We start from the raw sequence: 14,773 nt of genomic DNA on the forward strand, positions 1-14,773 counted from the left end.
CTTGCACGTGACGTCACATAGCCCTCCTATGCCCGAGACAATAGGACGCCCCGGGGGTACCTTGGGGTTTTTGTGGATCTTTGGGAGGAGGTAAAAAGTTGGCACCACCGGCGATCTCACTAGGAGGCCCTCATACACCTTTTTAGGAATGGTCCCCCGCCTCAAAGGCACTAAGCAGTATCTGCTCCAGATCATGTGTATACGACTTCACTGGATTAGAGTGCAGGGGCGTGTAGGCCTCCCGATCTTTAAGCTGCCGCCATGCCTCCCTTTCATAAAGTTCCACCGGCCAGATTACCACGTTCCCCCCTTTGTCTGCAGGTTTTATAACCACACCCTCCAGATCTTGTATTTCTCTTAGGGCTCTCTCCTGTTTAGATGAGAGGTTGTTGGTACCACCTCTCCGGGAGAGCTCCTGGATGTCCCTGGTAACCAGGTCTCCAAAGATCTGGATCGGAGGGCACAATGACAGAGGGGGGAACGTAGATGACCTTGGCATCACCCCATGAGGGAAGTTACCTGGTGGGTGGCCCGCAGACTCCTCCTCCAACTCCTCAAGTGCCGCCAAAGCTTCCTCTTCCATAGCTGATATAGATGGTTCTCCTGATCCTTTCCTGGAGTGTAACTTATGCAGCACCAACTTCCGAAGAAAAAGATGGAGGTCCTTAATCACTGTGAAAACACTAAAATTAGACTGCGGAACAAAAGTCAGTCCCAAGTCCCACCCCCCTCCCCATCCATCAACCCCCCATCGCACACAGAGCCACCACTCACAACCAAAATAGATCGGGATCTCTCCATGCCACCCGCAAAGAGAAGAACAGAAACAAAACCAAAAACTCACCCCATATCCCCGCAAGTATACCCGCCACACTGACAACAAGGTGACATCAAAAAACAGCCGATAAATTATCATAAGTAAAGTATCCCTCCCCCTGCAGAGTGGAATCCGCCAAAATTCCAGACAGCCATCCATCGGCTATCCCAGATCACAAGGGAAGCCCAGATGCAGTGAGAAGGGTCCTGTCAACCTACCAGCCTAGAGGGAGCACAGGAGATAGAGCCAGACGACCCCCCCAAAACTCTAACATGTAACACCTTCCCAAAGGAGTTTGGTACCGAGGGGCCTGAGGGTCAGGGTTTTCCCTTCCTTTGTGGTCTCAGAGGAGTCCTTCAAGAAGAGGTGGGAGGAGGCCGCTGCTAATTGCTCCAACACCTTCATGAAGCTCCTCATTGAGATGAATGAGAAAAGCATTCATGATTTAGAAATTGAGATATCTGACGCTCAGACCCAAATATCCGCGGAGTTAACCCCAGATGAATTAATTAAATTTAATGAGTCACTGGATAGAGACTTCTCCAAGTGGGAGAAGGAGATATTGAGTGTTAAGACCAAGAAATATCAGCGGGACGTCGCAGATTATAGGAATGGCCAGGTCTTCCGATGGCGGGGGGCCTCCCAGAGTAAGAAGAAACATCTTGCCTCCTCTATGTCTGTCTCAGTATCATCGGTTTCCTCATTGGAGGAAGAATCAACGACAGAAAGGGCTAGGAGTATGAGACCAAATACAAGAGCAACAACCACACGTAATAAGAATGCTCCAGCCCCTGGTGGTGGTCGCGGGACTCCTCTTCCGACTCAAAGGAGGGGTGGTGATGCTAATTTGGAGGTGATTAATTTATCTCAGCACCGGCTTACTGCAACTCAGCTGGAGGTTCTTAAGCTGGGACTGACTTTTGTTCCGCAGTCTAATTTTAGTGTTTTCACAGTGATTAAGGACCTCCATCTTTTTCTTCGGAAGTTGGTGCTGCATAAGTTACACTCCAGGAAAGGATCAGGAGAACCATCTATATCAGCTATGGAAGAGGAAGCTTTGGCGGCACTTGAGGAGTTGGAGGAGGAGTCTGCGGGCCACCCACCAGGTAACTTCCCTCATGGGGTGATGCCAAGGTCATCTACGTTCCCCCCTCTGTCATTGTGCCCTCCGATCCAGATCTTTGGAGACCTGGTTACCAGGGACATCCAGGAGCTCTCCCGGAGAGGTGGTACCAACAACCTCTCATCTAAACAGGAGAGAGCCCTAAGAGAAATACAAGATCTGGAGGGTGTGGTTATAAAACCTGCAGACAAAGGGGGGAACGTGGTAATCTGGCCGGTGGAACTTTATGAAAGGGAGGCATGGCGGCAGCTTAAAGATCGGGAGGCCTACACGCCCCTGCACTCTAATCCAGTGAAGTCGTATACACATGATCTGGAGCAGATACTGCTTAGTGCCTTTGAGGCGGGGACCATTCCTAAAAAGGTGTATGAGGGCCTCCTAGTGAGATCGCCGGTGGTGCCAACTTTTTACCTCCTCCCAAAGATCCACAAAAACCCCAAGGTACCCCCGGGGCGTCCTATTGTCTCGGGCATAGGAGGGCTATGTGACGTCACGTGCAAGTTCATTGAACATTATTTGCACCCTTTGGTTGAGACGTTGCCCTCCTATGTGCGAGACACCTCTGACGTCCTGAGGCGTTTGGAGGGCTTGGTCTTAGAGGAGGAGGTATCACTGGCGACAATGGACGTGGAGGCCCTCTACTCCAGTATAGGCCACCAGGAGGGACTTAAAGCTGTGCGGTTTTTTCTGGATGCCAGTAGTCTTGATGGGTCTTTATCTTTATTAATCATGGAATTGTTGGAGTTTGTGTTGACGCACAATTTCTTCGTGTTTCGGGACCGGTTCTTCCTCCAGCGGCGCGGCACTGCGATGGGGGCGGCCTGCGCGCCGTCCTACGCAAACCTCTTTCTCGGTTTCTGGGAGAGGGAGGTTTTCGGGGACGGCGTGCTGGCGAGCTCCCATGCGCAGTGCTGGCTCCGCTATATAGACGACGTGCTGGTCGTCTGGGGGGGAACCGGTTCTGAATTCGAGGATTTTGTGCGTTGACTCAACTCTAACAATCTTAACATCTATTTGACCCATCATATGGGCCCTAGGACCATTGACTTCCTGGACATCCGGATTACAATCGAACACAGCGGGATGGTATCCACCAATATCTTCCGCAAGCCTACTTCGGTGAATGCTCTGCTTCATGCATCCTCGGGACATCCACAGTCCACGATTAACGCGATTCCGACTGGCCAGTTTTTGCGGTTACGCAGACTGTGCTCGTCGGATCGGGTTTTCGAAGTTGAATCATGTGACATGAGGGAGAGATTTACCGACAGAGGCTATAGCGGAAGATCTATCAAGCGGGGGTATCAGCGAGCGAGATCTTCTCAACGAAACCAATTATTGGTGGAGAGAAAGCCCCCAGTGACAAATTCTAAACCCGTGGCCAGGTTTATCTCCACCTACTGCCGTCAATGGGACCAAATAAGAGGAGTGCTGAATAAACACTGGGGGATTCTTCAGACTGAGCCCTCTCTGGAGGGATATCTTCCAGCACGTCCTCTCATGACAGCCAAGAGAGGTAGAAGCCTTAGAGACACCTTAGTGCATAGCCATTATGTGACTACAGTGCCCCCTCTCTTTGGATGTGGTCCTCAACGGCTTGGCTGCTACCCATGTGGTAGCTGTCGGGGATGTCAGAATATTATTCGTGCGACCCATTTCTCCACAGCTGACGGGAAGAAAGAATATCGGATCCGAGAGTATATCTCCTGCAGCACATCTGGCGTAATTTATTATGCCACGTGTGGCTGTGGTTTGATATACATCGGTTTGACTTCCCGCGAGCTCAGAATACGCACAAGAGAACATGTGCGTGACATCCTCGCAGCTAAGGAAGCTTTAGACCCGGATACCTTGAAAACAATACCCCGACACTTTAGGATGGCTCACAATTGTGACCCAAAAGGTCTTAGGATTCGGGGTATTGACAAGGTTCACATGGGCATTCGGGGTGGAGACCTTAAAAAACGACTGGCACAAGTCGAATGTCGCTGGATATTCACCCTGGGTACCATGTCCCCGCATGGTCTCAACGAGCGGCTCTCGTTTGCGCCCTTCCTATAATGTTATCTCTTTCCACTGTTCTTTATTGGGATATTACGGGGTATCAGTGACTTTGTTTGGCGTGTGGTCACGCACACAGGTGCCAACAACGGGTACCTCAGTATAGTATCTGAGCATTTGTGACTGCCTATGCGGTCCTCTTTGCAATTTGTTTTATCTATTTTAGCTTATTTTGGACAGTATTTATGGTTCTCTTTTTAACAGTGTGTTTGTTTTTCTTTTTGTTAGTGAGTGGACACCCATATGTATCATTCTTTGTGAAGCATCTGGGCCCCCCCCCCTCCCCCAAAATCCGCCTCCCCCCCCCTTTTCGTCTCATCCCCAAAAAACCCCCCAAAAAAAACCCCACAACCCTCCCCCCCCCCCCCCCCCCCTGGCTTCCCCGCCCCTGAGGAGAAGGAGGAACCCTTCCTACGCCCACCCCCACAATGGATGGACTGCAACTATCGTAAAAGAGGATTACCTACATCTGAGATTCCGGTTCACATGATGGATAATGAAGATATGGTTTAGTGATAACATCATGTGCTTAAGTGGCCTTATGGACTCTTGTAGGATAAATCCTCTGTACTACTACTAGTATAAATATACTTGCCATTGTTAACTTTAGAATCTGATATTTTCCATTACCTTTGGGAAGGTGTTACATGTTAGAGTTTTGGGGGGGTCGTCTGGCTCTATCTCCTAGGCTCCCTCTAGGCTGGTAGGTTGACAGGACCCTTCTCACTGCATCTGGGCTTCCCTTGTGATCTGGGATAGCCGATGGATGACTGTCTGGAATTTTGGCGGATTCCACTCTGCAGGGGGAGGGATACTTTACTTATGATAATTTATCGGCTGTTTTTTGATGTCACCTTGTTGTCAGTGTGGCGGGTATACTTGCGGGGATATGGGGTGAGTTTTTGGTTTTGTTTCTGTTCTTCTCTTTGCGGGTGGCATGGAGAGATCCCGATCTATTTTGGTTGTGAGTGGTGGCTCTGTGTGCGATGGGGGGTTGATGGATGGGGAGGGGGGTGGGACTTGGAGACGCGTCACGGGGTGTGCCTGTTGCCTGGACACCGCTGCGGCAGCGTCCTTAACAGCGGGGCCGGAACAACAATATTGACGTCACAGGAAGTTTTCTTCCGTCCGGCCCCTACTGTGGACGCTGAACGTGGGCGGATTTCCGGGCTTCAGGGCTTCCCGTGACGCGCTCAGGGTGGGTGCATGTGATGCACCCTGGGTGTCTACTTAAGGTCAGCTCCTGCACACTTTTTTATCCGTCTCCCGACGAAGCTACACGCGAAACACGTGTTGAGACGCTGGTCCCCACGTGGTTATCCCGGCGGTGCAGTGATCTGTATTGATTTGAGGAGGTGAGTGGTGCTGCTTGCATTTGGGGTAATAACTGGACATTCTGTATACTCATTTCCACTATTGTGCTGCAGCCTTACTCTCTGTTATCAGCCACCCCTCAGTAACCTTTTTTAGATTAAAGATTTCTGCCGAGGAACTTTCCTCTTTCCTCTCTGGGACACGTGGGGTTCTTTCCCCTTCAGCACCGCTCCCTTGGTCTTTATGTATTTATGTATTTTTGTACCCAACGGCACCTCAATATAATAAAATATTTAATATTCACATCACTTTGCTTGTATGGGCTCATTACTATAGCGAATTTAAAGACTCTGTTTCTCTTTGTCCTCACAAATAGATCATGGTAAGAAGTTAGTGATTCCTTTATTAGAGGTCATTTGCATATTCTCTATTTGAATAATTCATTTCACTTTCCCTTAATTACAGTTCCTTCACTGGTAACATCTCTACATTGTATACCTGTCTCCAAATACAGTAAACAGTGTATCAACTGACGAAAACAAAGGACAGTAATTAATTGAGGCATGATAAATTACCCCAAAGTTGATGAATTCCACCTGCTATTGTCTGATGCGACTGTTGTTAAGATGATAAATAATTTGTTTTTCTGAAAAGCAAAGCTCTAGACTAAAAGAATGAAAAAAAATGTTGATTGGCTTGCTTTCCCAAAAGAAAATCAATCAAGTATTGTTATTTTCATGTTATGAATGTGACCTGAAATTATATTGGTTAGAACAAAACAAAAAACAATAAGGCTGTTTCATAACAGACACAGAGTCCAAGCCATTAAGGTGTTTGTGCTGGAATTCTGTTGTAAAATACCTTAATAAGTTAATAGATTTTTACGCAACTTGGAAGTTGTGTAAAAATATTACAACTTTTTGAATTTTTACAGCAATCCCATGACAATGAGGGTGCACCATGTGCGGGATGGGGCATGACTAAGACTGGCCTTCAAAATCATGAAAAATTACACCACTCAAGTGGCATAACTTACTCAAGAAATGTTCTTCAGTCTCTGACATTTCTAGTGGTGGTGTGCACCAGTTAAGAGATGTAGCTAAGTCATTCTTAAAGGGAAACTGTCAGGTGCATTATGCACCCAGAATCATGAGCAGTTCTGGGTGCATATTGCTTATTCGTGCCTATCTGTCCCAGCCTATATTAGCATAGATAGAGAGATGTTTGGAAAAAGTATTTCTAAAGATCCCATATGATATGCTAATGAGGCCAGCAACTAGTCGCAAGTGCGGTAGTTCTCTTGGATAGTTGGCCCCCTTAGCATGTATGCACACCCCTGTGGGTCTACTAACATGCTAATGAATGCACAGCGTCAGAGGTTAGTGGCGCTCACTTCTCTGCTGCCATCGCGTCCGACTCCTCAATTTCAGCTCAGTACACATAATCCCGGATTTTTGGTCGTGCACTATGAAGCTGGATATACGTGTCCGGCTTCAAACTTGTGTAGTGCTTATGACCAAAACTCAGGGATGATGTGCACTGAGCCGAAGTCCAGGAATGGCAGCAGAGAGGGGAGCACTACCATCCTCTGATGCTGCACATTCATTAGCATACGTGCCTACTTGCTAAGGGGGCTGACTATCCAAGGGAATTAACGCCGTTGCGACTAGTCACTGGCCTCATTAGCATATCATATTGGATCTTTTGAAATACGTTTTCTAAAGATCTCTTTATCTATGCTAGTGTATACGGGGACTGCTAGGCAGGGATTAGCAATATGCACCCAGAACTGCTCGTGATTCTGAGTGCATATTGCACCTGACAGGTTCCCTTTAACTTCCAACTTGGTTGCCAGCCATTGTGTTTGGCTAAATTCTATCAGAGTCGCCAAAAAAGTCAAGCATTCTATTCATTCTCTGCCTTGATGCTATGGTCAACAGATGTCTCATCAGTTTGGTAGGGGTTAGAAAACTCTATTCTTCTTATACGTGAAGGACCCCCATCTATTAGACAATATTGAAAATGCCTACATTTGTACAGAAACGAGGGAATATTTCTTTAAAATATAATAAAGAAGTAAAAAAAATGTTGACTGGATTTAGGTAATTTGGAATATATTGTATAAGATGAAACATTAAGGGCTGTCAAGGATTAGATTTTTTTTTCCCCACAACCAGTACTGTATATGTGCATGAGCCATAGACCTGAAACAACCTTGCTTTTTTGTAATTTGTTTGAAAAATACTTTATTGAAAAAATGACTGAAAAATCAATCTCGAAAGAAAATCCTGTACGGGAAGTACTCAGTTTTGGGTGAATGCTCAGAATTTCTAAGTTCTTGCCTTAGGGCATGACTATTATTATTGATTTGTTTTTATCTTTATCTATAAAAATATTCCATCTTTATTTCTATTCTTATTATTTTAGAAATAAAATAGTTGTTCAGAATAAAAAAATACTGCTGGTTTCTTCCAGAAACAGTGTCTCCCCTTTGTATAATCTCAAAAGACCTATTACGAGAAATGTATACTCAACTGTGACATACTAATCTATTTGTGCATTAATTTATCTATAGAAATATTACTAATCTACACCGGATTGCTTATAATGATGGGTTTTACATGTATTCCAGGTTAACAGGATTTCACCTTCCTCCACCTGTAACAAGTACGGGATCCGTATTCTCTTTACGATTGACCAGTGACTTTGCAGTTAGTGCACATGGCTTCAAAATATATTATGAAGGTAAGAAAACATTTTATTTTACAAAACTATAAAATATTAATTGCGGAAAAAAGTGGAAGCGTTGTGCTAAAACATTTGAAGAATTTTGGTTTGCTCAAATGTAAAGTATTGTCCATATGCTGATTTATTATGTAGATGTTTCTAAACAGCAGCACCTGTGTTGAGCTTTTTAGCTTGAAAGGAAACAACTATTTGATTGATGCTTTAGAATAGAGAAGCACAAACTTTTTTGGTTTGAGGGCCACTTTCGGGTCTGCGGGCCACATTAAACCAATCTTAACACTAGAACTACTGGACTCCTGACACCTATATAGAAATACATGGTGCAAAGTATTCAAAATGACTACCTCAGTAGTTCTAGTGTTAAAGGCTGTAAAAGAACTGAAAAGAGGATTACCACTTTAGACATGGAATATTAAATTCCTAGTGGTTCCACTTCCGAGACTCCGACAGCAGGTCCAACCTTTTCTTCACATTCTATAAAAGAAGAGACTATACATGGCTATTATATGTGAGCTGCTAAAATGATTGAGGTTTTCAGTACTCCTAACAAAATCAATTTAGATATCAACTCTCATACAGTACATGAACATCTTATGTACTCTTTGTTATGCCACTCACAGTGAAGTGAGATACAAGTCACTATGGAGTGTAGTATAGAGTTTACAACTAGATGGTGCAGAGACCATGAGCGTGCTGCGAGAGCAGAGGAGAAGTCAGAAAATTTGAAATCAATACTGAGAGAATGCAACAGAATGCTAGGAGTAGACAGGTCGGGATTCAGGCCGGGGGTCCGGTAACCACGAGAGTTTGTATGGGACACAAGTGGCAGGCAAAGACGTAGTCAGGAGGAGGAGGTTGGAGGTCAGAAGCCAGACGGGAATGACAAGGTCAGGGGGCAGGTGAAGCAAAATCAGAAGACAGTCCAGGATTGAGTAGCCAAGATCAAGTCACAAGACAAACCAGGAGCCAGGCACTTACTGCAACAAACCAGGAAATATGACTGGTGCCGCTTCAGCCGTGAAAGCTCCCTGATGATGTAGAGCAATTACCTGGATTGCAGCGCAAACCCCTCTCATCACCTGTGAAAGACCCGATGCAGGGAAAAAGCCCATCACAGGAATAAAGAATGACACCGAGACCCCATCAGGATGTTCTGCGCGACACACAGGCAGATACCGGTTCCACAGAAAGGCGCAACAGAAGTCATAGTACAGAAGATGTACTGCAAGTCAGGACTTTTTATGAGTGCCAAACATGGGTGAGTAAATCAATATGAATAGAGGTTGTTATTGTGAAGAACTTGTAGGACCAGCACAAGCACAGACATTTCAGTCAAAAGACCTTCATCAGTGTGCATGCAGCGTGCCCTCAGAAAGTACAGTAGCGTAGTGAGCAGTATTGAATAACATGGTGTCCACCGCTGTCTATGTGGCACTGCCGCACACTGATGAAGGTCTTTTGACTGAAATATCTGTGCTTCTGCTGGTCTTACAAGTTCTTCACAATAAAAAACACTATTTACATTGATCTTGAGTGCCAAGTGTCTACAGCTACTTGAGACGGTTTTGGACTTTACTTGGGCACCACCCCAGAAGTGCTGTGTGTATTAACTCACACATGGGTGAGGAGACCCCCATTATTCTATGAAATTGGGACTCAGAGTTTGCCAAATAGTTTACTACTGGTACTTATCCATTTCTACTCCTATCGATGTGGCAATCTCCCCCTCTCGGACATAAAATATGCATGTGAGCATCAAAAAACACAGACTAACCTGTCTTTGACCAGATGGTTTTGGATCAAGATTCAATGACATTGCAGGCCGTAAATAGCATTTGGATAACAGAGTTTGCACACCTTATTTAAACCCTGAGTATTTCTAGAAACATGGGGTCATAAAATATTGTATACAGTGGATTAATTGTTATTTGACTCCATATGATTCCATACATTGTTGGATATTAGACACATGTGATGCAAAAAAACAGCAATCTCCTACTTGTGACTCCCCAGTATTTGCAAACTACAAAACTCAGCTTCTCTTACATCATCAGGGAATAAAGGTTAAATATAACAAATATATTTCAGGAAAAATAAAATAATATGATTTTACAGAATTCATATTATAGTCCTATATGTTGTTTTAGATCTTTCATAATTATAGGAATGAAGGATTACATTCACATTACACCTGTACACGTGTTAATTCTTATAATACCCGTTTTATACTGTAACATACTCTTAAAATGCTTAAAGGTCTCATCACACTTAAATAAAAAAAAACAGTTGCAGATGTAATATAAAAGGCAAAACAAAAGAAAAACAACTCACTTATTCTTTTACCTTGAAAATTGAAAACTTACCCTCCAATGGTGTGATCTTTCTTTGTTAACAAGAAGTTGGCACGTGGTTTCAAGTGATGCATGTAAGTGGCGAACTATTGGCACCACTCAGCGATGAAAGCCATGGAGATTGTTAACAAAGAAAGGGAATACATGGAGAATCAGCTCTGGATCCTGGGGGAGAAGAAAATGTAAGTTGTGTTCTTATTTTATATCTACTTCTTTAAAGAAAAAAAATGCCATTACTGGGGTGACCTACTTATCAGCTTAATGTGAGCATGTGTATTGCCAGGCTACTTAGTTTGGGCTGAAAAGTGGCTGTACACTCTAATTTGACTAAGGGTGGCTTTACATGCTGCGATATCTGGCCCGATATCGCTAGCATGAGACCCGCCCCCATCGTTTGTGCATTTGGGCATATCGCTGCCCGTCGCGCATAAAATCGCGCACCCCCGTCACACTTACCTGTCCTTCGACGTCACTGTGACCGGCAAACCACCTCCTTTCTAAGGGGGCGGTTCGTTCGGTGTCACAGCGATGTCACTAAGCGGCAGCCCAATGAAAGCGGAGGGGCGGAGATGAGCGGGACGTAACATCCCACCCACCTCCTTCCTTCCGCATTGTGGCCGGAGGCAGGTAAGGAGATGATCCTCGTTCCTGCGGCATCAAACGTAGCGATGTGTGCTGCCAAAGGGACGAGGATCAACTTCGCCCCAGCGACAGCAGCTATAACTGGCAGCGGACCCCCATGTGAACGAGGAGCGATTTTGGATGTTTTTGCAACGATCCAAAATCGCTCCTAGGAGTCACACGCTACGACATTGCTACAGCGGCCGGATGTGGGTCACAAAATCCGTGACCCCAACGAGATCGCTGTAGCGAAATTGTAGCGTGTAAAGCCCGCTTAAGAGTAGACATATGGGCATATATACTTGAGCAGATGAAACACTTTGGGGATTATATATTTTGGAACTTTGATAACTCTATTGGAATTTCACCATGTGTAAAAAACATGACTTATCAAGTCAATTTAAATGTATGCTAAGTAGAGATGGGCGAGCACCAAAATGCTCAGTTGCTCGGTATATACAAAGGACAGGGACTTAATCAACACAAACTTATGACCCACACCTACTGGGAATTCCTTGTTCATGGGGAAGAATTGCAATCCTCGATCAACATCATCTGTTGCTCGGTACTCAAATCAAGTAGGTTACAAGCGCTAAAAGTGCTCAACTAAAGTAATGAGCAAAATCGAAGTCAATGATTGGGCAGTTTGGCTCTTCACCTCCATACAGCGAGCCATAAACAGAGCATTTCCAGGGGAGGGAGGAAAGTTTTTTTTTTTACATATATATATATATATATATATATATATATATATATCTGAAAATGTTGTTTCAACGCCTGTGAGAGTCATTCAGAGACTGCAAATGGCTCTCTCATGGGGGCCTGCACACATCATGAAGTTAATCAAGTCTGTACTTTGTGGTCATTGTTTCATGGATGACACATCTGAGCACCTTGGATACTTTGCCAAGTACCGCGAGTACCGAACAGTGGAGAGTAAGCAAGCCTGTACTCCAAGGTCGTAGTTTCACGGATGACACATCCTAGCACCCTTGATACTTGCCTGAGCTCCGCGAGTAACGAACAGTGGAGAGTAAGCAAGCCTGTACTCCAAGGTCGTCGTTTCACGGATGACACATCCTAGCACCCTTGATACTTGCCTGAGCTCCGCGAGTAATGAACAGTGGAGAGTAAGCAAGCCTGTACTCCATAGTCGTTGTTTCACGGATGACACATCCTAGCACCCTTGATACTTGGCCGAGCACCGCGAGTATCGAACAGTGGAGAGTAATCAAGCTGGTACTTCGTGGTCGCTGTTTCACGGATGACACATACGAGCACCCTCGATACTTGCCCGAGCACTGCGAGTACCGAACAGTGGCAAGTTTACTGGCTCAATACTAATGCTAGGTCATTAATTTATAAAGAATAAAAAAAAACAACAAAAACCCCCCTTCAATATTGAACACCACTCAGAAAAACATGAGCCACAATTCCAATAATAAAGACCAGCAAGTAGTCTACCAGTGGAAAACATAAACCTATAGAAACACTACACTGGAATTAGTAGACAAATACAATCTTTATCGGAAAATACTAAAACAATCATAACATTCATAAGAGAATCTTTAAAAACAAATGCACAGCAGTAGACATTGACATGTAAAGAAATGCAGCAAGTCAGGGTAAAGCTGGTAATATTAAACTGCTATGGCTAAGGATATAGTAACACATATAGTGACAAATATCAAGATGTACAAAATAATTATTTTGCAAAAAAAAAGTAAATAAATAAATATATATATACAGAGCAAAAGATTGGATACATTTTCTCATCTCTAGAACAACTGTTGAGAGGAGACTTTGTGCAGCAGCCTTTATGGTAAAATAGCTGCTAGGAAACCACTGCTAAGGACAGGCAACAAGCAGAAGAGACTTGTTTGGGCTAAAGAACACAAGGAATGGACATTAGACCAGTGGAAATCTGTGCTTTGGCCTGATGAGTCCAAATTTGAGATCTTTCGATCCAACCACCGTGTCTTTGTAGAAAAGGTGAACGGATAGACTCTACATGCCTGGTTCCCACCGTGAAGCATGGAGGGGGAGGTGTGATGGTGTGGGGGTGCTTTGCTGGTGACACTGTTGGGGATTTATTCAAAATTGAAGGCATACAGAACCAGCACCCCTACCAAAGCATTTTGCAGTGGCATGCTATTCCATCCGGTTTGAGTTTAGTTGGACCATCATTTATTTTTCAACAGCACAATGACCAGAAACACACCTCCAGGCTGTGTAAGGGCTATTTGACTAAGAAGCAGAGTGATGGGGTGCTACGCCAGAAGACCTGGCCTCCACAGTCACCAGACCTGAACCCAATCAAGATGGTTTGGGGTGAGCTGGACTGCAGAGTGAAGGCAAAAAGGCCAACAAGTCCTAAGTATCTCTGGGAACTCCTTCAAGACTGTTGGAAAACCATTTCCGGTGACTATCTCTTGAAGCTCATCAAGAGAATGCCAAGAGTGTGCAAAGCAGTAATCAAAGCAAAAGGTGGCTATTTTGAAGAACCTAGAATATAAAACATATTTTCAGTTGTTTCACACTTTTTTAAGTATTCATTCCACATGTGTTAATTCATAGTTTTGATGTCTTCAATGTGAATCTACAATTTTCAGAGTCCTGAAAATAAAGAAAACTCTTTGAATGAGAAGGTGTGTCCAACCTGTATATGTATATATATATATATATATATATATATATATATACATATATATTTTTGTTTTTTTTAAGAAAAAACAATAATGATAACCACTATTAATGAGTAAATAGTGCCATGAAATAACAACCAAGAAATAATACAGTGATTATAAAAAATGCACTGCCTTGTACATCCCGATAAATTACCTCTTTAAACAATTACCACAGCAAAACGCGTCAGGGTGCTTTATTGGTAAGGTCTTTCAGCACGTGACTGGGTTGTTACACTATTTTACTGCATATGGATGCTTATATTGTTTAAAGAGGTCGTTTATCAGGATGTACATGGCATTGCATTTTTTATAATCACTGTATTATTACTTGGTTGTCATTTCATGGCATTATTTACTCACCAATGGTGGTTATCATCATTATTTTTTGTTAAAAAAATATATATATATAAAAAAATATATATATACTGTATATACAGTATATGTATATATATATATATATATATATATATATATTTTTTTTTTTTTGCGAAACAATTCTTTTGTCTATCCTGACATTTGTCACTATATGTGTTTCTATATCCTTAGCAGTTTGAATATTACCAGCTTTACCCTGACTTGCTGCATTTCTTTACATGCCATTGTCTACTGTTGTGCATTTGTTCTTATTCTCTTACAAATATTATGATTTTTTTATTATAATTTTCAATAAAGATTGCATTTCCTTATTGATTCCAGTGTAGAATTTATAAAGAATCTCAATATTTATTATTCAATGACTGTTGTGTGTTGTAGCCTGGTCCCTTTTTTAATTAAGGAACTCCATGATCACTATAGCCTTCTACAGACTTCAGTTGTTTAGTTTGGATTATTACCACATAAGTATATGTTTGTGGCATATTTTTACAGTTGACAAATATTTGTCTTAATGCTTTGGATGGGGTAAATCAATATTCTTCACTTTCCCTTTCAAATGATTTATAATCAATATGATACAGGAAAAGTTAAAATACAGTACTTGGAATGTTTTTCTACAAAAGCCTTGTAAAAAGCTTTCAGTTATATCTGTAGACACTGTAGTTTTCACCATTTA

General features: G+C 43.3%; 1 protein-coding gene across 7 annotated transcripts in view; it reads left to right on the forward strand.

Moving 5' to 3' along the window:
• CSMD3 (CUB and Sushi multiple domains 3) overlaps positions 1 to 14,773 on the forward strand; it is a 2,007,504-nt gene that overhangs the window by 377,615 nt on the left and 1,615,116 nt on the right. For all 7 annotated transcript variants that reach the window (XM_075352941.1, XM_075352934.1, XM_075352935.1 and 4 more), the window contains exon 3: positions 7,948 to 8,060. In XM_075352941.1, the coding sequence (XP_075209056.1) occupies positions 7,948 to 8,060 (113 nt within the window). The remainder of the gene's footprint in view (positions 1 to 7,947; positions 8,061 to 14,773) is intronic.

This window comes from Anomaloglossus baeobatrachus, chromosome 6, assembly GCF_048569485.1.
Source record: "Anomaloglossus baeobatrachus isolate aAnoBae1 chromosome 6, aAnoBae1.hap1, whole genome shotgun sequence".
Taxonomy (NCBI): domain Eukaryota; kingdom Metazoa; phylum Chordata; class Amphibia; order Anura; family Aromobatidae; genus Anomaloglossus; species Anomaloglossus baeobatrachus.